This window comes from Rhinoraja longicauda, chromosome 13 (genome assembly GCF_053455715.1).
Source record: "Rhinoraja longicauda isolate Sanriku21f chromosome 13, sRhiLon1.1, whole genome shotgun sequence".
Classification (NCBI taxonomy): domain Eukaryota; kingdom Metazoa; phylum Chordata; class Chondrichthyes; order Rajiformes; family Arhynchobatidae; genus Rhinoraja; species Rhinoraja longicauda.
Window position 1 is genome coordinate 10,335,213 of NC_135965.1, and position 25,570 is coordinate 10,360,782.

General features: G+C 42.9%; 1 protein-coding gene across 6 annotated transcripts in view; it reads right to left on the reverse strand.

Annotated features, from left to right (window-relative positions):
* The window catches only part of mecom (MDS1 and EVI1 complex locus), a 415,467-nt gene that overhangs the window by 104,350 nt on the left and 285,547 nt on the right, over positions 1–25,570 (reverse strand). For all 6 annotated transcript variants that reach the window (XM_078410338.1, XM_078410337.1, XM_078410336.1 and 3 more), the window contains exon 2: positions 5,648–5,779. In XM_078410338.1, coding sequence (XP_078266464.1) covers positions 5,648–5,779 — 132 coding nt within the window. The remainder of the gene's footprint in view (positions 1–5,647; positions 5,780–25,570) is intronic.

Here is a 25,570-nt window from a genome sequence, read left to right on the forward strand (position 1 = left end):
TTCAAAAAGCTTTCAAAACGTTATTCAAAAGCTTTCAAAACGTTATTCTTGCACTCATAACCGATGCTTCATTTTAAGATCTTCCTTGAAACCCCACAGGGGCGCAGTGGTAGAGTTGCTGCCTTCCAGCGCCAGAGACCTGGGTTCGATTCTGACTGCGGGTGCTGTCTGTACGGAGTTTGTACGTCCTCCCTGTGACTGCGTGGGTTTTCTCCGGGTGCTCCGGGTTCCCCCCACATTCCAAAGACGTGCAGGTTTGTATGTCAATTGGTTTTGGTAAAAATTGTAAATTGGCCCTCGTGTGTAGGGTGGTGTTAGTGTACGGGTGCTGGCCCAGTGGGCCGATGGACCAGTCTCCATACTGTATCTCTCAGCTAAAAGTGTTATGGCGAATAATCGGAATCTAGAATTTCCCCGCTTTTAGGAGCAGGGACAAATTCCATCGCGATTTTTTGTTTTAAACTAGGCTGAAATATTGCAGAAACTAGATTTGAACGAACTGAAATCAGTGCTTAAAATTGTGCAATCTTTTGCTATGCTGCGGCTTATTTTTTGCTGAGAGAACACATTCAATCTAATGGAAATCCTGAGCAGCCCAGGGCCTAAGCATGTGTTTTGTGCTTGTATGTGTGAGATCTCTGGCCTGGAAATACATTGTGCAAATATTAGCATAAGAATGCTTAAGGGATTCATATGAAATTCCCTTGACTGCTATTTATATATCCCACTCAGAATTAACAGATTACCATTTTCATTAGAATATGAAACAGTGGAATTCAATACCAAAAATTAGCCATTCTTATGCTACTATTTATACATGGTAATTTCAAAGCTGTTTATTAATAAACTGCTAGGAATAAAGACTCGTTGTCAGGATTAATAGGAATCATTGCAAAATTCCCACTTTACAAAGAGAACAAATGTCGAGACTCTCTCCATAAAGTGTGAAGCCATACTGTGCTATATTAACATACAAATGCCTGTAGACTTTTAAATGAAATTCTTTTGTCCACTGATTTCATGTAATGGTTAGCCTATGTAATCATCATATAATGCAATTTCATTGCATAACTTATATACATTGAATGTGGTAACATATTCTACTACTTAACAAATCAAAGGTACAAAAATTATCCATTGACATAAGAAGATTATTATCTTCATCTGGAAAAAAAGACATGATTAGGAAACCCAAGCTCAGCTTAGCAGCATTATTATTATCTACTCTCAGATTCTGCCACTTTCTCAGTGATCAATTTCAGGTCAGTTTCAGCCATCCATCCATCAGGCCAACCATCACTCTGTACTTAACTTGATTTACCAACAAAGCCATCAATAATTACATTACCGTAATAAAATAGAATCAACAGTTTAGAAAGAAAACTAATCAGAATAAGAACAAGCAGATCTCACAATGACCAGGTTGAGGGGGAAGAAATATTTTGTGTAATGCAGCTGAATTAAAAATATATATATTTTTAATCATTCCTAAGCCCAATTTTCAATATCATCCCACCCAATGAAAAAAAATAAAGCATTCTAATAGATGAATGGTTCCCGGCTGTGGTATTGACTATAATTAAATTGTTGCATTTGTTGTGCGGTCAGTTCTTTGAGCTTTGTACATAAACTACAAAATGTTTTGTTTATTTTGCCAGTGATATTTGTTATTATCTAATATTTTGTTATTTTCTTCACATCTTGTTAGAACGTCTGGCTTGCTGACTTTCTATCATCTATTCCAACTTTATCTTAATTGCCGGACTGATCTCTTACTCTGTCGCCCATTCCCATTTACCTGCCCGCCTAGTTTTGGCATCTAGCCCCCTCCTAGGTGAATCATTCTGATTAGTACAGTAAACCAGGCCTTGTCCGTGACTTTCTACGTATTTATGGAGGCTTCTGATTTTATTATAGAATTTCCATATCCACATCAGTATATTTTGCATTCAGAAAGCTTCCCCTTTCTTAGGCATGGTCCCTCCTCCCTTTCAAAGGCATCACTGAGGCAATCCTGAGCAGAAGATATCCCTTTATGAGATGTTGTGAATCTATTGTTAACTCTACTGGATGAAGAACAACGCCAAGCAAAATGACTTGACACATGGTGAAACCTGATAAACTGTGATTGCCTTTTCTTATCTATCTTTACACGCAAGGAACAGTTATGTTTTGACAATGTTATCAACCTTTCCTGATCAATTCTGCTCTCCACCCATCTCAGCTTGCAAAACTGAAATGCTAACTCTGTTTCTTTCTCCACAGATGCTGCCTGACCTGATGAGCGTTTTCATTTTTTTCTGCTTTTACTACAGGTTTCTAGGTCTGCAATATTTTGCTTCATTATCGTCTCCTACATCTATTTCCCTTTCTACATCCTTGTCTACTTGCCCAAGGAACAGATGATTGGAAGTTTAATCCACCTGCTACATCAAAGAGAAGGGTAAAGTCACAAATGTTGATTTCTTTGACATTGTCCGTGTTGCCTTATTCCACTTGGGAGAGACCTGTCTCTATTATATCCACCTTAACTCATCAAATGTACACAAACTGCCTCTAACAATAATTTCACTTCTCTCCTTTGTACATCTACATCTTTTGCAGTTCCTCTCTTCTATCCAATCATCCCTACAGCCATCAGGCTATTAAACACTACAATCTCCAAATAAGCTCTGGACTACATGGACTTGGGGGCAATGGTTTTGTCTTTTTGCATTGTCATTGTTTGTTTGTTTTATGTGTATGCTTGTATGTATGTGTATGTACAATATACAATATAATAAATGAAAACAAAATCACTATATATATTTATATACTGAACTGTTTTTTGTTTATTAAATTGTTTACAGGGTACCATCTTACATATTCTGTTGTGCAGCAAGTAAGGATTTTATTGTTCTATCTATGACATATGACAAAGAAACACTCTGGACTCTTAACATGCAGCCCTTTGGTGGCAGTATTGCACGATATATTTGTTTCAATATGACCTCTGCATATATTTTTGTGTGCAGGTGCAGTACAGATGTACAGATTTGTAGGTTATTTGGCTTCTATAAATTGCCCCTCGTGTGTAGGACATGGAGCTAGTGTATGGGTGATTGATGGTTGGTGTGGACAGGGTGGGCCGAAGGGCCTGTTTCCATGCTGTATCTCTAAACTAAACTATATTCTATTTCTGTGTGGGAAGGAACTGCAAGTTTATACTGAAGATAGACACAGAATGCTGGTGTAACTCAGCTGGTCAGGCATCATCTCTGGAGAAAAAGAACAGGTGACGTTTTGGGTTCTCCAGAGATATTGCCCGACCCGCTGAGTTACTCCAGCATTTTGTGACTATATTCTATTTCTTCTTGACCTCTCGATCATTTCACTGGGTGTTTGCACTCAAGGCGATTTCCTCAATCCGGGCTTGGCTGAACCAGCATTTCCTTTAGTGAAGCCTCATCATTACCATCTGTCACACACCCAGTAACCTCCTCACCAACACATCCCCTTCCTATTGATGTCTCAGGCTGAAGTAAACTGTTCAAGCTTTTGCTCCCACTTCAACTCTATTGCAACTGCAGCCCAGTTCCACACCCAAGTCCATCCATAACCTCAGCTCTTGCCAATTAAATCTTCACTCAAAACTTAGAAAGCTCTTAGTCATATTCATAGAGTGATACAGTGTGGAAACAGGCCCTTCGATCCAATTTGCCCACACCGGCCAACAATGTCCGAGCTACACTAGTCCCACTTGCCTGCGCTTGGTCCATATCCCTCCAACCCCGTCCTATCCATGTACCTGTCTAACTGTTTCTTAAACGATGGGATAGTCCCAGCTTCAACTACCTCCTCTGGCAGCTTGTTCCATACACCCACCACCCTCTGTGTGAAAAAGTTACCCCTCGGATTCCTATTAAATCTTTTCCCCTTCACCTTGAACCTATGTCCTTTGGTTCTCGTTTTCCCTACTCTGGTCAAGAGACTCTGTGCATTTACTCGATCTATTCCTCTCATGATTTTGTATACCTCTATAAGATCACCACTCATCCTCCTGCACTCCATGGAATAGAGACCCAGCCTACTCAACCTCCCCCAATAGCGCACAACCTCTAGTCCTGGCAACATCCTTGTAAATCTTTTCTGAATCCTTTCAAGCTTGACATTATCTTTCCTATAACATGGTGCCCAGAACTGAACGCAATATTCTAAATGCGGTCTCAGCAACATCTTATACAACTGCAACATGACCTCCCAACTTCTATACTCAATACTCTGACTGATGAAAGCCAAAGTGCCCAAAGCCTTTTTGACCACCTTATATACCTGCGACTCGGTCTTCAAGGAACCATGTACCTGTACTCCTAGATCCCTCTGCTCTACAACACTACCCAGAGGCCTACCATTTACTGTGTAGGTCCTGCCCTTGTTCGACGTCCCAAAATGCAACACCTCACACTTCTCTGTATTAAATTCCATCAACCATTCCTCCGCCCGCCTGGCTAATTGATCCAGATCCTGCTGCAATCCTTCACAACCATCTTCACTTTCTGCAAAACCACTCACTTTTGTATCATCAGCAAACTTGCTAATCTTGCCCTGCATGTTCTCAGCCAAATCATTGATGTAGATGACAAACAGTAACGGGCCCAGCACCGAACCCTGAGGCACACCACTAGTCACAGGCCTCCAGTCTGAGAAGCAACCTTCCACCATCACCCTCTGCTTCCTCTTGACTTAAATAGAGCAACACTTTCCATGTATTCATCCTGTCTGAAATCTAATTTATCTTAAAGTTTTGGGTAGATACCTGTCACTGAATTCTACTCTCCCATCTCTCCAATTCTTGCTAACAGCCATTGAGTCCTGATTCTGTCATTTACATAGATTCAAAATACTTGTCCTGTAATGAGTTGCGCACAAATTTCCTGTGTAGCTCTGCACATGGAGAGGAAACTTCACTCGCGCTGCCACTGGGTGTGAATTACACCGTCACATTTTGATTACAAATGACTAAGTAACAGATCTAAACATAAAATATGTGGACAGGCCTATTGATAAGTATTGGGGACTGATCTAGTCTCCAGTGCTTGCAGTAAGACAAATACAACTAAAGTCAATACATATCCTTTACAATGCACTCTTTATATTTCATCTCATTTTCTTTTGGCAGCTACACACAATTCTATTTGTATTTTTAAGGTAACTATATTCATGTAGCTTTAGTATAGTGTCATTCAGCTCCATTTAAAATGTGAGATTCTGTAACTTGGCTCTGGTTATTACATGCTTTGCTAATGTCCATTGTTTCTTCCCACTGACAATTTACATGCGATTAGGTTTGAGCAGCTTCTGTGGTGGGGAGGCAGTTTCAATGATTTGTGTGTTTTCAAACAGGAGTCGTAAAACAACAAAGAGGCAAGAGATAACAACAATGGACAAGAAGAAGAAACATAATTGCCATTCCGTGAGGAAAAAACGCATGTAAATCTGTGCTAAACATCTACCCTATGCCACTTAACACAAGAGCAGACGGGACATAAGGATCTAACACAGTAGCTTTGCTATCGGTTTCAAATCCAACGTTCTCCTCTAAGCTTTTCAATAGTGACAAACCTTTGAATCCCCAAGAGATAAAGTCGAACAAGTATTTTCAACATACCTGATCATTTATCTGGCATGCGACTAGGTTGTGATCATAGCTCCGTCCGAACCTGATGTATTTGAGCCAGCTCCCTATATCAGGCTGGCTGGCATCGATGCAGAACTTTACATTGCCTAACTCGTCCAAAACCTGGAAGAAAAATGTTGAGATAAAATCAATATAGACAGAGTCACAAAGGAAGCTGGAAATAAACTACGTACCTCCCACATAGCTACAGAAACAACGTCTCACTCATACATGTGCACATAAACACATACATGTTGCTACAGCATCTTAACAGAAGATTTATAAATAATCTCTTTAACTGAATGCATTTTTGGAGGTAGGTCAACATTTTGTAGACATTTCCTGATGATGAGGGGAGCGGAAAAGGAATCATAATTCAGCTCTTTCCCTTAGGGTGGAATTTAACCCTGACTTTTGCTTTGCTGGGTCATGACCTCCTTCCCCTTCTTTGCCCCCAAGAAATCAACATCTATGATGCAAAGGCTTCATATCTGCACCAACCATTTATAACTACTAGGTAGCTGTGGTGATTAAAAAAAAAAAAATGGTTCCATCAAAGATTATCTTCAGCACTAACTTCACATGGACAAATGTTTGATTGTCTGAACATACACTGGAAAATGTGCACGATTCAATGAGAACATGATGAAAGTGGTGGATCTGCACAAACAAACTTTGCTGTGTCTATCCACGAAGATGCATAAAATGTTGATATTGTGCCTGCTGCTCTCATCTCTGTTATTACATTGATTAGATTAAATAAAAATGAACAAAATGTCTCTGAATGGTTTAGGGGGTTAATACAGAAACTCAAGTTAATAAAACATTACAAGAATGAAGTATTTTTAATGTATTTGACAATAACTATATATGGGGAATACTAACCTTGATATCAACAGTAATGCTAGTCAGTTGTTTGTCAATGGCACACTATCTTTGTGCATACATGTGTCATAAGACACAAGGGAACACACCTACAGATTTACTGCAGCCATCCACGGCATAAAAAGCTATAACCCGTTTGCAAGTGTAAACTGTTGTGCCTCCGCCCATCCCGTGGGTAACATTTATTGCTTGAAATATAATATTCAGTTCATTACTTGTGTGAGATAGTTATTGAACAATATCATGTCATAATATGTGACCTTCAAAACCATGCAACTTTCATGATCTAGAGATATTGTAAATTTTAAAATAGGTGGCAACTGCGAACAATGTCCTTTACTCCCCTCAGCGTCTTTTAATTGTGAAAACGAGTCTTTATCTTTGACACTGAAAACACCCACACGCTTTAATTATTTTTAAATCGCGAAGATCAGAAATTCACGTAGGTTTCAATGGGTTTACATGCGTCTGAACCTATTGATACAGGGATGAGGGCAAGGGAAAAATAAATGCTCAGGTATTCCACCGGAATTTAGAAAAAGAGTATTAGCGACAAAATAGACTTTCAAAAGACAAATAATACAGTTCAATTGGAAAGAGACTTGAGGAGGTGCAAGCATAAAACCGAGCAGACAATGGAAATCGAAACTATCCTGAGTCCATCAATGATTAAGCGCTGCGATTAGTTGAGGCAGCTACTTCATTTAAAACATCTCTTCCCCCGAAATATTATTTTCGTCGAATGTATTTGCATTTCGTTGGAGGAACTGGTTCTATCTCGACTGAAGGTTAAGAGGCTAGTCTCTGTTTACCTAACCTTCAAGTACTATAACATGCAAATCAGACAGCCTCAACGGGAGCTGCTCCAGATCATTAACTTGCAATAACTTTCAGGGACAGACTACTGTATGGTAAGGTGCTGTTAGATTAATCTTAACTGAGTAAATCCGGCCTCCTCTTTTCTCAACTGCGCTGATCCCATTCACAGTTCACGGAAATTACAGGAATCGAGGGCAACGGTGAAACTCTAGAAACTGCAGCCGTTCAAAAACACTTTGTGGTTGAAATATTCGCGGCCTGTGATACTCTCGCCTTCACCTTAACAACTCTCGCCACTTATAGATGGCGGGGAAAGTTGTCGCCGAAAATTGAAGGGGGAGTTTTGAGTGGCGCTCTATCCAAATATGTTATAATCTATTGATATTGAATATGTATATTGTAAAAGCATACATGGATATTATGTACCCTCTTTTCTGCGTTTCTAAAACACAATAAAACGTTGATTATCGCACATTGAGCGTGAAGCTACTGCGTTCTGACCTACATAAATAGAGGTCATATTGGTAAACATCTGGAGCGTGGTTCCACACATCTGTATGAACTAGCTCGACACAAAATGATGGAGAAACTCAGCGGGACAGGCAGCATCTCTGGAGAGAAGGAATGGGTGACGTTTCGGTTCGAGACCCCCCTTCTTCAGACTGAGAGTCAGGGGAAAGGAAAAGGAGAAATATAGAAGGTGATGTAGAGAGATATAGAACAAATGAACTAGTTCATGTTAGCAAATGAACTAACTCGGATACTGTTTATACACGGCGAGGGATGAAAACAGAAAGGTGCAGACTCTCTGTAGATCGTGCTCCCTCGCCCTCTTGTTAATAATTAGATATCGGTGGTAAAGAGAAAGTGGGTGAAGCGGGGAACCCAACCCAACCCAGCCCAGGCCAACCCAGCCCAGGGCCGCAGTTCAAAACTGCCTCTCCCACTCTTTCTACGGTACAGACTCGTCGAAAGCGCGACTGGTTCCACAGGTGCCGTTTTAAGCCCAATTACAGGGAAGGACCTCGATTCGAAAGCGATAGAGGGATAGATAATGTCGGCGTGGGTCTGTCTCCGGGCTAAGAAGAGGAAGCTCCCGTCCCGAGACGCCCGGAGGGGGGGGGGGGGGGGGGGGGGGGGAGGGACAGAGAGAGGGAGAGGGACAGAGAGAGGGGGAGAGACAGAGAGAGGGGGAGAGAGACAGAGAGAGGGGAGAGAGACAGAGAGAGGGGGAGAGAGACAGAGAGAGGGGAGAGAGGGGGAGAGAGACAGAGAGAGGGGGAGAGAGACAGAGAGAGGGGGAGAGAGACAGAGAGAGGGGGAGAGAGACAGAGAGAGGGGAGAGAGACAGAGAGAGGGGGAGAGAGACAGAGAGAGGGGGAGAGAGACAGAGAGAGGGGAGAGGGAGAGAGAGGGAGGGAGACAGAGAGAGACAGAGGGAGAGAGAGAGACAGACAGAGACACACAGAGACAGAGGGAGGGAGAGAGGGGACGGTCAGATGCCCCGATAATGCGCGGGGAAGCCGCGGGAATGATGCGGCGATGCACTTTATTTCTGCTTTGACGTGTGCATGTTTTGCTTTGGAGGGGGTGCACTCTGTTACAGGGGTCTATGCTTCGGGGGGTTCGCGGTGTGGAGACCCCCGTTAGCCGGAGCCCCGCTGTACCGCGGCGTTTCCCAGCGGCAGGCCCAGAGAGCAGAGTAACAGCGCCTGTGTGTGTGTGTAGTGAGGGCGAGGGGGGTGGAAGAGTAGTCTTTCATAAAACTGAATGAAGTTTGAACGGGGAGCAACTTTCTCCCGAGTTTGCCGGCTGGTTTAAAGAGTGAGCGGGGCGGGTAACCTGCAGGAACACACAGGGAGAGAGAGAGAGAGAGAGAGAGAGAGAGAGAGAGAGAGAGAGAGAGAGAGTTTGAGGGGAGAGGGAGGGAGAGAGTTTGAGGGGAGGGAGGGAGGGAGCGGGCGGTGGGGTGAAGGGCAGTGGTCGCTCCCCGCTGTCGCTGGGTGTAGGAGAGGGCTGAGAGAGGAGGCCGGCGCTTACCTTCGGGATGGGACTGGACACCAACCTGCTTCAACTGCCGTTAACAAAATCCAAGTCCAGTTGGTCTGGGCGCCCAGGGCTTGACTCCCGGCTGATCTTTAGTCCCCTTCCCAAGTCAGCCCTGACTCCTGCTTAGGGGCGGACTGACCCCCAGCCTCCACACCGGCCTCTCTCTGTCTCTCTCTATCTCTCTCTGTGACTCTCTGTCTCACTAACACTCCGGGTTAGTTTATTCGGCCGGCGCAGCACAGCTCGGTCAAGGCCATCAAGTTGTGAAGAATCACAGGGTGGGACTTTAGGGGGTGGGGGTGGGGATGAGCGATCCCAGTGCTTGCCCGCTGGGGAGGGGGTTGCAGGGGGAGGGGGCAAGTGTGGACCTGGGCCCGGCTGAGAGAAGGAGGGAGAGGGAGGGGGGAGAGAGAGCGAGAGAGAGAGAGTTCCCTGCAAACACGCGGCTTTCCCTGGACCCAGAGCGCCCTTTCCCTTTCCCTGTCCCTGTCTCCCCGTCTGTCTCTTCCTTTCTTCTCGCTCTGATGAAGTGTCAGACACGTCCTCGATCGCCGAGGTCAGCGAAAGGTCGTTATTGGAGAGCGATCTCCTGGCGAGCTCATTAAAAGACAGTAACCCGGTGACCGTCTTAACATGGGCTGGATTTAAAGAGACAGCGTCCCCTCTCTTTCTCTCCCTATTGCATTACCTTAGGCTGGAAGTCGGGATACAATGAAAGCTGCGATTTAAAAACGCTCCATCAGTAGCCAACATTGGCTGAGACGGGAGAGGGGGGGGGGGGGGGGGAGGGAGAGAGAGAGAGAGAGAAAGAAAGAGTAAGAGCAAGAGCTGCCGCGGCCACACTAACCGGCAAAGCATTATCGAGTTAAAGCCCCTATTAACACAATGGAAATCAATAACTAATCAAAACAAAAAGAAAAACAGGGGCCGATTTGAACAACTTGAGAACGTGTAACGCACTTAAGATAAAGAACGGTTCCGTTTGTGATTAAAGTTTGCTTAGAAACGAAAGCAAGTTAAACATGTCCGTGAAATCTTCCAAACTTTAGTCTTTATCGGTGCCAGTTGTCCTTGCTACACTTTCACGGGGAGGATTGCCGTGAGCTGTCTGTAAGAACAATTTCACGGGAGTGCATTATACTTTGTTTTGTGATTGTTTTCTCCAGCTCCCGCCAATCCAGCTTCACAGGGCTTGTGTTTACACACATCAGTTGCTGTAATCGGATCCTTGGCCACACAGGGCTAGCTCGATTTCCACTCTTACTTAAAAGTTGCATCGAGTGGAGTGGCTCTAGACCCATGTCTTCCCCATTGGCCTTAGGGAGCCAGCACTTCGGCCGCCTCTCACTGGATCGCTCAGACTGTTACTCGGCAGTGCTGCTATTTATTATCCCTTTGAACGGGCTCGAAGTGTTTTATTCAATATATATATATATATAAAATAATGGAATCCGTTCCCATTGATGCAACTTTGCGCAGAGTGACGCTGCCTTGGGAAAACTCCGATTGGGTTTCCGGAGTGAATAGATTGGGACAGAGTTGGGGGTCATTTTCCTGCTGCCTCCAGTAACATAAAGCACCGGCGGGTAGACACAACACAGAAGTTTGACAAACTCTCCGCTGCAGAGGGATCAGAGGTGTTGAAGGGAGTGTTGAGGCCGGCAGTTTTCGGTTAAAAATGTGCTAATTACGAGGTAACTTTTCCATACGATAAATGCACATTTTTAAAAAAAAACACAAGCAAAACAAGTGAACACGAAGTGATCTAAAAATGTAAACGACCCTCTTGTCCTTTTAACGCGGGACGTGAATTACAGCGACACTGAAAGTGCTTTTTATCCATACTTATTAAAATTACTTATTAAAATACCCCGTGATCGAGGATTGCTAACATAACTTCAACGAGTACTTACAGAACATAAACATGTTTCAGGCGGGGAGACATGCACTCAGAGATTCACATTCAGATCCACGCGCTCAGAGATACATATTCATATGGCTCCTCTTCAGAAAAGCAACTCATTTCAGAACAGACAGGAAGAATGGATCAGAGGTCACGAATAGGAAAGGGATTTCCCACGAACAAACTGATCATTCAGTGTCCGTGGCCTTCCTGCACCCTTGCCCCCCCCCGCCCCATTGGCGATACTTCAATTCTTTCATTCTGATAGCCCGGGGGAGAGCATCCAGCTATCTGCTAATTGACTTGTTTAACATTTAACAAGGTGCTCAGACGCCGAGGCCCTTGCTCCGCGCGGTTACCTTTTACTGTTCCTTCCAAGTCCAACACCCGTCCCTCACCCTGCCACCCCGAGTCCTCTTTCTGGTGCTAACCCCGCGAGAGACACATTCAGACACAGGGGGGACATTTTGGCTTCGTGTCATTCAGTAAAATAAATGATACTTTGCTTTGTAGTAGGAAGGAACTGCAGATGCTGGTTTACGTCGAAAATAGACACAAAATGCTGGAGTAATTCAGAGGGTCAGACAGTATCTCTGGAGAAAGCGAATAGGTGACGAGACAGGGGAGAAGGAAACTTTTTGTTTCAAAAACATTCTGACTTTTCTCAGCAGTGGCTGCAACAAAGTGTTGTGACGTCTATTCCGTTTGACTTTAAACTTTTAATGAGATATAATCTGGTGGCGAACGACTAAAGACAGGTGTGTGCACTTTTCAGATAGCACTTCTAAAATAAGGCTTCGTTCACCTATTTAAAAATAAGATAAAATCATTATTTTATTCTACGGTTATTCATAATCTGAACGCAGGAGAGACTTTCAAGCGCCTACACCTTATAAGCGCGCTGCACCTTATGTTTTGGTGCAGACTTCCTCAAGGATATTGTAAGAAAATAACTGCAGATGCTGGTACAAATCGAAGGTATTTATTCACAAAATGCTGGAGTAACTCAGCAGGTCGGGCAGCATCTCAGGAGAGAAGGAATGGGTGATAACCATCCTCAAGGATATTAACTTCTTTGTCGTGAGAAGGCGCATACAGATGCCAAAACACCCCGAGAGTGCACGGCGAAATTGATTTTATTACTTTAACTAACTCGCTTTTTTTTCTGACATTGCAAGGGGGGAACAGTTCAGTTTTACATTTTCATTTTCACAGTGAGTGTTTGCTTTGTTGCATGCGGAATTGTTGACGCGCGGCTTTAAACGAGACTCCAGGTATTGCCGGATGAACTCCGGGACTCCTTTGTAAATAGCACCAAGACCTGGCCAGAGATTCCCATGGATTTCGCGCTGCTGAGAACATCCAGCGAGTCCCGGTTGCTGACCGCCAGTTTCCTGCCGTTCCTCAAGATGTCCATTGTTGGAGCTTTTTAATTTAGCAATAAATTGGACAAGCTGGGCCTATGAGCTGTTCTATTTTCTTCCTGTCAGGATGAGGGATTTGTTTTATGATGCATTGTGTGTTAAATAGAAGCAGTGGTGAGCTGGGAAACTGATTACTATTATGCCGAGTTCTGCTTTTCTGATATAGAGCTGGCTTTTCTTTTTAAAAAAAAGCCGAAGCACAGTTCTCTGAAAAGCAGGAAATGTTGCTGTGTAAACAAAAGCGTCGAGAATCGGGAGCAAGTCCTGGACAAATTAGCTTTATATTGATAAGGCTGAGAGGGAATGGGAGCTGGACTCGGTTTCCTGGCGCGCCAATGCCAGAATATAACCAGCAGATGGCAATCGTAATCGATACTAAAATGATTCCGACATTAGATTCCGATTTTGGCCAATATACCAATTGTTTTTTTTTGCACGTAACTAATCTGCTCATCTCGGCATTACTGTAAACAGTTGTGATTCTAACTGTGCGTGGGGGAAATCTCCTAACTTTCATGTGACTTTCCTGGGTCTGGAATTCTGTGTCTTAGTCCGCCTTGCTCTGCGCCATTTGACAGTGACGTCCTGGCAGCAGTTCTGACCAGTTGTAGCCGAAGAATAGCCACAACAATACCAGGACACTTGACGATAAGACCAAACAGCCAAGTAGAAACTGGACAATTGCCTGCCACGTCGTGCACTCGGCGGGGAAGTCACAGAAATCCAGGAAATGACTTATTAATAACTTATACCGTGTAGTCATGTTAATGAAAATAACTCGATCTACGGCAACTTTTAAAGTGGAAGATTTAATTCATCCCAAACTAAGTTTTCTTCCCCAACCTGGATTGTCAGTGTTACCTTATTACATCTACACCGGGTCATCAAAGCGAATACACGCTAGCTCTTTTACACACGGAGATTCAGAATCGATTCGATAGATAGACCTAATGACATTCGCGTTTAGATAAAGTAATTTACGAACACCATCAGATAGATGCGTGGACATATTCGCCGCGACAGAAATACGCCCACAGACATGCACAGGCAAACGCAGAAAATTACAAAGGAAAATGCACCCCCCTGAAAGACATCCACTTATATTCTGTTGCAATGCCCAACAGATTAATACCAGTGCCCCGTGTGACAATGTACCCCGATGTCAAACTCGGCCCCACATTTTACTTCGAGGTCTTTGAATAGGGATGGTGAGTTTTGAATATGGAGGTTAATACACGGCTGTATCCCGTAACAAAATAAAACATGGTTGTATCCAGACTGGGCGAGAACAGTGATGTTTTCTGCAGGAAACAGTGTGCTGACACTTACTCAAGTGGCTCAGACATTGCAAGTGACCAGCTGGAATAGATTCGTGAATCTGTACCTCTTCAGGGCCAAGGGCGGGGTGAACGCCATGGTGGGATGAGTATAAAATATCCAACGACAAACTGGCAGCCAAACTTACACTACATTCAATTTTCTTTTTCATTGATTTCAACTGAGGAGGTTATGGATTTGGTGAATCCCGGCTGCTGATTTCCCGTTGCTGGTCTTACTTTACCACAAAAGACCATTTTCACAACCCGTGGCTTTAGGAAACTGTAAAGATTTCTTTCTTTTTTTTAATGACCAAAAGGGCAGACAAGAAATAAAGATGGAAACATAGAGGTTTTCAGAGTGAGAGGGGCATTTTATTCCCCTCATCCTGAATAGTTTCATGACTTAGGGACAGTGAATACAGTACACACAGTATCGCCTCAGTGATAATACCTAACTTAATATTGGAAACATTTTAATAATAAGCACCAAAAACGGGAGTCATGGACTCCTTTCCTAACAATCAAATCTAGTGAACTGAATTTTCCAGACATACAAATGGTCTATGGGGCCTATTTGAGATGTCCTTTACATCAATGTATCTGGGAACCTGCTATCACCTCATATCTTTCAAGCTGTTTTTACTTCAACAATTATCTGACAAAGTGTCACACTGAGGGACAGTATGACGATACAAGAGAATACATGCTTTTGAGACACGTGGTACAATTATATCAGAGATGAAATGCAAAACAAAAAGTACAGGAATAAATAAATATCCATTCTCTGTCTCTTTACTATGTATGGACATAGACAAAAAAACAAAAGTACAGAAGGTCTTATTGAAGTGTTCATGGACTTGTGCAACAAAATAAGGAAAAAAATGCAGACAACTACACACACGAAAATAGCACATAAAAATGCCACATTACACTGGCATCCTTAAACACGTACATATTTAAAACATTATGAAATGCATACTTAAAGAAAATAACTCCTTTGGCCCTTTGAGCCTGTTTTAAAGTTAATAGAAATAAAACTGAAGTAGTTGCTTTCATACAAAATGTCACATTGACATGTGTCATCATCTCCCCATTAAAACGAACAAGAATTTTTTTTAAGAAAGCTTTCCTCTTTAAACAATGTCTTGGGAGACATTTCCTGAAAATATGCAAGAACATCAGAGGATTTCTGAACAGGAAAACCCAGTAGTTCTGCAAACCAATTTTTTTGTTGGAGTGTGACAAACATAAATATCGTAGTTTTAAGATAGGGAATGTCCCAAGGCATTTGATAGGAGGACTGAAATGAATGAATCGATACTGAACCATAAATCAAGGGAAAGGTAAAGGGCATGCATGAGAAAAAGCAAATTGCAGAGGTACATGGGAATACAGGGGAATGAGGAGAATGGAACTAGGGCAGGGATTCTTCCCCTGCAAGCTGGCAAGGGCCTGATGGGCCAAATGGCCTGCATCTGTTTTGTAATATAAGATGAAAGGAGAGACTAAGAAGGGCAACAGAAGGCTTGGCTTAAAGGTGGGTTTGGAGAAAAGTACTTAAAATATTAAAAGAGGAGATGGCCAAGAGGGAATTGTGCTGAAATAGTTGATAGAGTCTACAACATATCGTGAGTTAATGATCTGCATCAGAGGAATTAAAGGGTGATTTTATTGTGTGGGAGGAGGGGGTTGGAAGTAACAAAAGGTGAATATCACCTTCTCGCCATTGGTCAATTATTTCCTTATCCCCCTTTTAATTCTCTGCATCAGTGATCTTCCTTAATAGCATTCCTTGAATCTATTATGCCTTGGGTAAAAATGCTAAGCCCAATTTCCCAGCTTCATCATCTTTCCAAATTTTGCTCATGAGAGGTCACAGTTCTGCAGGATCTCCCCTTCCAGTCTCTCCATCTTGATGATGCTGGAATATCCAAACCCCTTCACCTGTCTGCTCCAGCACCCTTCTTTACTTGAGGCACTCAATGCATGCCAGACCATTCAGGGACAGCCATTGTTAAAGTCACATAGGAATGGCAGATTACCTTCACTGAACAGTGTACAAATTCATGAGAGGAATAGATCGGGTAGAAGCACAGGATCTCTTTCCCAGAGTAGGGGAAATCAAGAACCAGGGGCCTTATGTTTAAGGTGAGGGGAGAAAAGATTTATTAGGAACCTGAGGGGTAACTTTTTCGCACAGCGGGTGATGGGTGTATGGAAGGTGCTGCCGGAGGAGGTAGTTGACGCAGGTACTATCGCAACGTTTAAGAAACATTTGGACAGGTACATAGATAAGACAGGTTTAGGGGGATATGGGCCAAACACAGGCAGGTGGGACTAGTGTAGATGGGGCATGTTGGTTGGTGTGGGCAAGTTGGCCCAAAGGGCCTGTTTCCACTCTATGATTCTACGACTATAACTAGTGGCATTAATTTTTATGGCGATCCAATTATCAATGTTACCAACCTTTCTCCATTTACTTATACATTCTCCATTTACTAAAATCTCCATTTACAATAGAGTCTAATTTAGTTTGGAGATACAGCATGGAATGATGCCCTTTGGCCCACCGAGTGCACGCCGACCACCAAACACCCATTCACACTAGTTCTATGTGAATCCACTTTATCATCTGGTCCCGACACACTTGTGGCAAGCTCCAGAGGACAATTAACCTACAAACTGCTCATCTTTGGGATGTGGGAGAAAACTGGAGCATCCAGAGGAAACCCACGCGGTCCCAGGTAGCCCGTGCAAACTCAACACCAACAGCACCTGAGGTCAGTATCGAACTCGGGTATCTGGTGCTGTGAGGCAGCGGCTCATCAAGCTGTGCCATTGTGCTGCCATGCATGTGGGCAAGTCCAATTTGTGTATATTGGCAAAAAGGTTAGCATGGAACTGGTGGGCCGAAGGGACAATATTTGTGTCCTACAACTCCATGACTCTACCTGAATTTCAATTTCCCACCTGCCATGGCAGGATTCAAATTCTTATCTGGATTAGTGGTCCAAACATCGAAATCATTTAAAAACATCTTGAATTGAACCTTTGAATGTGCCATTGGTCTTTAGTCCTAACCTTTTTCCAATCCCATTCAATTTCTGAATGGGCCAGGCAGCATCCGAGGAGGTTATGGAAAGGCGACGTTTCGGGTCAGGACCCTTCTCAGAGTGGTCAGTCTGAAGATGGCCCCCGAGCCGAAACATCGCCTATCCATTCCTACCACGGATGCTGCCTGGCCCATTGAGTATTCCAGCACATTGTCATTTGTTCCAGATTCCAGCATCTGCAGTTCCCTGTGCCATGGTTTGATGTCTACTAATGTATTTTCTGAATATCTATTATGACTCTACTTAAATTAATTGAAAGGCGCATTAGTCATAGAGGTAGTCATACAGCATGGAAACAGGCCGTTCGGCCCAATTTTCCCACGCCGACCAAAATGCCCCATCTACACTAGTCCCACCTGCCTGCGTTTGGCTCATACCCTTCTAAACCTTTCCTATCCATGTACCTATTCAAATGTCGTTTAAATGGTATCCACAGTTGCAATTTTAAAACATCATAATTATTTTCCTCGGTGAAGATTTTGCTTGGGTCAACATAGACAATTATTTTCATCCATAATCCTCAAAACCGCAAAAATTGTATTCACTTCTTCCCATCCAAAAGAAAATACGCCAAAGCTAGCAATAAACTTACTTCGGAATTTAAATGTATGAAATCCTGAAGAGAAAAAAAATTCAATTCCAACAGATGGAACAATCCATTCTAGGAGGCGAGGCAGATTTTCGAGAAACAGGTGTGAGTTACCTGCCTTTGCTCGCCCCACTAACTCCACCTGTTGCTCCCCCGGCCCCATGGCAAGTACCAAGATATATCTCGTGGCTACTGGCTGTCCGGAATCGAATCCAATGAGTGCCAGTGTAGAAAATAAATCTCCGTGTTCTCCCAAAAGTAATACTTCCCTTCCAGTAGCTAGTCGGTTAGAACCACACAAAATAGTATCGATCAAATTCTGAAGAGGCAACGTGATTGTAAACGAATACGACAGTAAACCTGCGCTCACTTCATTTCGAGTAAGAAGAGACGCTATCCACAAACTACACATCTCCAACCATCACCGACCATTTATAGAAATAGTGGGACATTCGCACCTTCCTAAAGACACTGAATTTGATCAGATTCATCGCCATCTTTCATTCACTTATGAAATAAGAAATAATTATGGAAATCACAATGACGCTGGGGTTAAAGCTGTTTAGTTAAATCTGTGTGTGTGTGTGTGTTTATGTGTGTGTGTGTGTGTGTGCGTGTGTATGTGTGTGTCTGTGTGTGGGGGGTGTGTGTAGGGTGTGTGCGTGTGTGCGTGCGTGTGTGTGCGTGCATGTATGTGTGTGTCTGTGTGTAGGGTGTGTGTGTGTGTGTGCGTGTGTGTGTGTGTGCGGTGTGTGTGTAGGGTGTGTGTGTGTGTATGTGTGTGTGTGTATGTGTGTGTCTGTCTGTGTGTAGGGTGTGTGTGTGCGTGCGTGCGTGTGTGTGTATGTGTATGTGTGTGTCTGCCTGTGTGTAGGGTGTGTGTCTGTGCGTGCGTGTGTGTGTGTGTATGTGTGTGTCTGTCTGTGTGTAGGGTGTGTGTGTGTGTGGGGGGTGTGTGTGTGGGGTGTGTGTGTGTGCGTGTGTGTGTGTGTTTGTGTGTGTGTGTGCGTATGTGTGTTTGTGTGTGTGTATGTGTGGTCACAGACCTGTTAACTACCTTCAAGTATGTTTCCCTAGAATTATAGCGTGTGCTTTGCCTGGGCCCTTGTATACCTACCTGTGCAGAGTACCTGAGACCGTGCAGGTGATTGAGTTTGTGATTCTACCTCTGTGCACAATGTGTATTTACATAGATACTAGATGTGATTTCGAATGCTCGTGTATTAGGAGTACTAGTGTATTTAATTCTCATCTGCAGTTTGAATGGTTGGTCTCTCAATTTTAGCCACTTCATTTCGACTTTGATACTTGTGTGCGAATTGATTAAACTCGGATGAGTGGATCCAGTGACGCACACCAACATGACACGGGTCTCATGGGACTGATCTTGTCCTCTCATCCCGACTTTCAGCGGGCGCGGCTCCCGTGTTAATTTTCACGCATCCTCAACGAGTGATTTGTGTAAGATGAATGGTTTACCAAGTTTCATTTCAACCAGGAAGGGAACTAATACCTCCCCCCCCCCCCCTCCCCTCCCTCTGCTTTCTCGCAAACTTTCTGCAGTTCGCCGCAAGAGGATATTTTTCATTCGCCGTGCAAAAGAGGTGATTTGTTAATCGGAGCCGGGGACGGAAGGCAGCGACCTGCGGCTCATGTAGAGATGTTAACCAATCCACCTCCTAGTGCCAGTTGACAAGACCGCTCGCTCTCCTTACACGCGGCGACTCGCTGCTTTAGAAACGTTGCCATGAAAAGAAAATCTTGAAATGATCAGAAACCAAAGTGCGAGGGTTTGACAGTGAGAATAGAGGAACTTAAGCATCCGACCGCTCTCTGCAGACGGTCACCTCCAGTCTAAAGTTATGCTATGACTGCACTGACGGACAATAGCCACGACATCCCATAAAGTCCGTCTCGAGGTAGATTTAAAATCTTCAGAGGTCAATATATTTGATAATATTTTCATAACGCGAATTTTTTCTATTAATAAAACTACAGTTAAAAAACCATTTGCTTTAAGTTTTGAGTCATTTGCTTTAAGAATAAAGTCAACAACATTTGATTCGTTTTCCTCTCTTAAAATTAAAATTTGAATAACAAATTATATTTGTTTATATATATACAATATCAGATCTTCGCGTCCGCAGCTACACAAAACTTATATATATATATATATATCAAACCTATATATATATATATATATAAACCTATATATATATATATAGGTTTTTTGTGGCTGTGGACGCGAAGATCTGATATTGTCCCTAAGAGTGTACGCGCAATTATATCGGCCATGTGTGTAAAGGTTGAGGACTGTGTTGCATAATGACCGTCTTTTTGCTCTAATTATTTACATGTGTACCGACGTTTAATTAATGGAATCTGTTGGTGCAGCCATACAGCGGTGACTGGGAATTTGCTGTCACGATTAAAAAACATTGTTTTATACACCACTCATGATGGACGATGCAAACAGTGCCAGGGTTCCACAATTCAAAGTGTACTGCAGAGAGAGTTACGTGTGTGTGTGTGTGTCCCCCCTCCCCTCTCCATCTAGTTGGTTCAATTTATCAAACACTGTGGAATCTGGACTCCCAACCCGGCGCTCCAGTCAAGAGGAAGCGACTCCCATTCGTAAGGCCTGCTGGGGGGAGTCCCAAGCCTCAGGATCTACGTTTAATTGCTCGCATGTTACATGGTGAATAACGCGCAGATACTTTGGGAGCCCTCAGTATGTAAACAACAATGAATCTCAATATGTGCATTCCCGTTGGCAACCAGGGCGACATTTTAATGAAAAAAAAAAAATATTCACGGACATCGCCAACTAAATTGTAACGTTAAAAATAATTTCCACAAAGGTAAACAACGTTGGCCAGGTTAACTGTCTCCATCTCCCTGAAATTTCCCTCACTTCCCCGGAACGGTTTGTTAAGGGACTGGATACGAAAGTGGATGAAAATGGGGGAAATAGTTAACAAGAATGATACTTTATTTTATCATTTTCGTTCCACACGTTTCAATTTGTGACTGTTTAAAATAAAACAAATCTATTTGGGGTATAAAGCAGAGAGCGCAATTTGGCTGGGACCCCGTGTTTACAGTCTCTCAATATTGTGACATTGTTCCTCCAGTTACTTACTCTGACCGTATCTCCCGGGTCTGCTTGTTTTCGCGATTCTTCCCCCCCCCCCCCCCCCCAGATATTTTGTTGGCTTCGCTTGTTGTGACGGCGTGATTTTGATTGCCATTAATCATTCTCACGATTACCAGAGTTGTCCACGACTATACTTCATCAACTTTCTCCGTTCGCTTCATTAAAACGACACCTTCGCTGATTAAACGCGACACACCACGCTCGGGAACTGGGACCGATAGCTGTGTTCAATGGGAACAAATCAAATCGGAAACCAGCGCAAGTCTCTTTATTATTACTCCGGGATCTTTATTCACGTTTTAGACTCCTTATTACTTGAATCTATATATAAATATTTTGAAATTTGAAGGCTTTCTTTCTCCGAGGTTTCTCTCATTCTTTGCCCTCCACTAATCCCTGCCGTGATTTTGGTTTAACCCCCCCCCACCCCGATCAGTGTCAGAACGCACAGAAGGACAAGTTTCGCTAATCGCTTGTTCTCACTTCAAAAGGGGAACGGAGACAGGGAGCCGTCGGGAGGTGGGTATCGGTGATCTGTTTATTCCTCTACGTCGGAGAGGCATTTTAAAGATGTATTTCTAATTTTCCTCAAACACTCGTAGCGGTACCCAGTTCACCACTCATTGTTTTTTTTTTACCTGCTCCCACGTTCAGCCGGGTCGGGGTATCGATTTAAGTTCGGGGTTGATGTCCGGGAACTTTTCAGTCGGGGCTTTCGGATTGGAGGAAAGACTGCCTTCGACATATCCAACGTCCCAACGTGCACTTAGAGACGGGGGAGGGTATGTCAGTTTAAAACGTTGAGATATTAGATATTTATTAGTAATGAAAATGCCAGACACGGGATCACTTCACTGGTTTATCCCTCAGCTGAAACATTTTAATTATAACTTACAAGAGAAATGCCAACTTTGAACCAAATCGCAGTTCAATGCCTGGAAAGAGTCAAAAACAAAACTAAAGTTTGGCCGTGCCGGAATGGGAACTCAAGGATAGAGAAATACAGATCTTAAATATAAATTGCCAACATAGCATTGTGGCATCATCTTTACACACTAGTTGGCTGCATTGGTCTCTCTATACCAACTGCACACGATCAACATCATACCGCGCCCGCCAAAGGCAAACTGTGCCACATTTTTTGAGTTTACGACCTTACTTTATCAATAATGTTCCTAGACACTGTTAATGAGGAGACAATCCTGCAGCACATTTTCCTTTAATGGTTAATCAGTCTGAAGAAGGGTCTCGACCCGAAACGTCACCCATTCCTTCTCTCCCGAGATGCTGCCTGGCCTGCTGAGTTACTCCAGCATTTTGTGAATAATTCCTTCAATGGTTATTCAAATAACGATTGTGGGGCGGTGAGCCGTATTTGTTTTAGAAAGATGATCAAAAGGCAGAGAGAGGGTCGGTACATTGGAGTTTTCCCTGGAAATCTCGGCCCCTGCAGTGTAATTAGTGCACAATATGTAAATCAACAGTCGAGTGTCAAGAGTGTTTTATTGTCATATGTCCCAGATAGAACAATGAGATTCTGACTTGCTGCAGCACAACAGAATATGTGAACATAGTACACTGTAAACAATATGATAAACGAGGGAGAGAAAATAAAGTTCAGTGTGTATATATACACACACACACACATATCTCAAAAAACAAACAATAATGTAATAATAATAATAAAAATAATAATAATAATAATAATGATAGTCTATCGTAGTTCAGAGCTTATTTGAGGTTGTAGTGTTTAATAGCCTGATGGCTGATGGGAAGAAGCTGTTCCTGAACCTGGAGGTTACAGATTTCAGGTTCCTGTACTTCCTTCCCGATGGCAGTGGTGAAATGCAGATGAGATTTAATGTTGCAAATTATTTTGTTAGGTATCCGTCCTATTGTGCATTGGGTCAACAGTTTCCTCAAACACCCTGAGTGGACCGGAGAACTCTTCTGCCTGCCTGGGATGAACAACAATCTTAATCCAGGTGTTGTCTCACATCCCTTCAGCCAAATGGAAAACACGTACTGCACACAATTACAATTACAGGGCCAAACTATTTACAAAATGCATTTAGACACCTCTGCTGTCACCAACTGCATTCATCAACTTAACTGTAATATTTGGGTTCTATAGACAAGAAAACCAGGATCTGCACATTTTCATTGCAAATCGTATTAATCCTTCGTCAATGCATTCTGTCTCCTGAAACCAAACGGTCAACTCTTGATCACACGATGAGTACGAAAATATATTTTTAAAAGTTAAATTATAACAGTTCGAACTCAGATGTTGAACTGGTGTCAATTTATTATATTAGTGTTGTAATATTTTTTATCTGCGACAGTTCACTAGCTCTACTCCATTTACAGCCAAGGTGTCATAGTCCTTGGTTCTACCTCTTGCGTCTCATTATTTCGGGTGCATATTTCGCTTTAAACGCTTAACACCCCTTTCTTTCCAGAAGCCCTTCCCGTCAACAATCCTCAAAATGGAGCCATAACTACCGAACCAGTACTCGTATATCCTCTGCTTTTTCACCCACCGACTTGCTTTGTGGCGAATAGATGAATTTTAAAGATGATTGCCATTTGGCAACGGGATAACATTAAGCTTGGACGGCACACTAATATTCGCACAGATCAGTGTAAGAATTCACTGCAACAGTGAAACCGCATTTGTGTTCAACATTACACATCATGAAATTTCATATAAGCAATCGGCGGTTCTGAATTGAATGATTGGGACCAATTTACAAAGCCCCTGCCTGTTAACACCTGCAAAACACTAGATGTGGTATTTACACCCTTCGCATATGAATCGAACGAGTTAAGCTATTCTCTCTAACAAATAAAAAGCTTGCAGCCCGTTCGGAAGTAAAACAGTGGCCAGGTTTGACTATTGTTTGAAGGACACTACTTATCTAATGTTGAAGTAGAAACATTTCAGGATTTTTGACAGATTTTATGGGTTAATTATGACCTCTATTAATCTGAAGAGTGCATGGTTCAACTACACACAATTCCTTAAACAGAATTTAGGACGGGAATCATTCCTACCGTTTCACCTGAAGGCTTTTAAGGTAGAGGATGATTTCTCGTTCAACCTGTAACTTCAGTTGCAGTTACAAAAATCAAGATCCCCTTTCCTTCCATACTCTTACCCACCAACATATTTGTACACTGCGCTTCCCCCCAAAACACACACACACACATCCCCACCACCCCACCTCCACCCCCCAAAATAAAGTGGTCAATCAAAGGCTCGTAACTTTACACGGAATGTAAATGTAAATATTTCCATACTCTTACCCACCAACACATTTGTACACTGCGCTTCCCCCCAAAACACACACACACACATCCCCACCACCCCACCTCCACCCCCCAAAATAAAGTGGACTCGTAACTTTACACGGAATGATTCTACTGGTAATGAAAGGTAGATGTGATGTTGAAGCTGACAAGCTGACTGCGCTGGACAAGGCAGAACATAGATCATCAGCATGTTTATGCCCCTTTACAACTGTCCAGCCAAGAAAGCGGAGTTCACGGCAATTCAACACAAAACGTCCGCTGTGTTTCCACAGCATTTGTTTATTCAACTCGTAACTTTTTTTTGATTGTAGCAAATTGAAAGATGTGTTTATCTTTGAACAAAAAAGAGTCAATCTTTTACTCCGAGTATTAAGGAGTTGGTATTAGGCTAAGACAGATACTCCCTCAAGGATGTAAGTGGATACCTCTGTTTTAAGGGTTACTTTCACAGACTAACCGAGGGTAAAACAGGAGGTCTAGTGGTGGTCAGAACCCTTTCACATGTGCTATGCTAATGGTTTCCCCGCGCCTAGGGTGCATTCCAACACATCATTAGGAACTTGTTTTATTTTCGTATATATATTATCAGTCGCGATTCAGCGCCCTAAATATTCTGCAGTCATCCGGGGGTTCCCTTGGAAGGGGCTACTGACTGAACGTGTTGAACGGACAGTTGCTCTTTCATCTAACAAAAACAGACCTTTGACTCGTAGGAAGAACATCATTTCACATGGCCTATCCGACCTGATTTTGTCTGATTCAGTTAATCCGCAAAGGTTGAAATGTGCTTTGCAAATTTATCAGCTTGTTTGTGTGTGTGTGTGTGTGTGTGTGTGCGTGAGAGAGAGAGAGAGAGAGAGAGAGAGAGAGAGAGAGAGAGAGAGAGAGAGAGAAAATAATGGATAAATATTTTATGTAGGAGTCTCGAATCTCGGATCTACAGTTAGAGCGAAGGCTGATTACGACATTCAGCCCAATCAATTAAAAAAAATCAGCTTTATCCAGTAAACAGTCAAACATTTTCAAAATCCGTTCCTCCTTATTTAAATTTCATTAAAAAAAAAACTAATGTCTACATGAGGTGTCACAAAAGCCAATAAAATAACCCCAGGATGGGAGTGAGTAGAGTCAAACTCCCACTGCACTGCGGTGCCAAGTTGAAACGAATTAATTGTCTTCAAGATGCTTGCCGGTAATTTAAACGAATTATATTGGAAACGACTACTGAATAATATTGATAGTTACGACAGCGATGTTGCATGAAAAACCATTTTACGCGCACGTGTTGAGAAGGTGTCCAACATATAGCGAAAGAAAAGATAACACATGTGTCCGGCCACT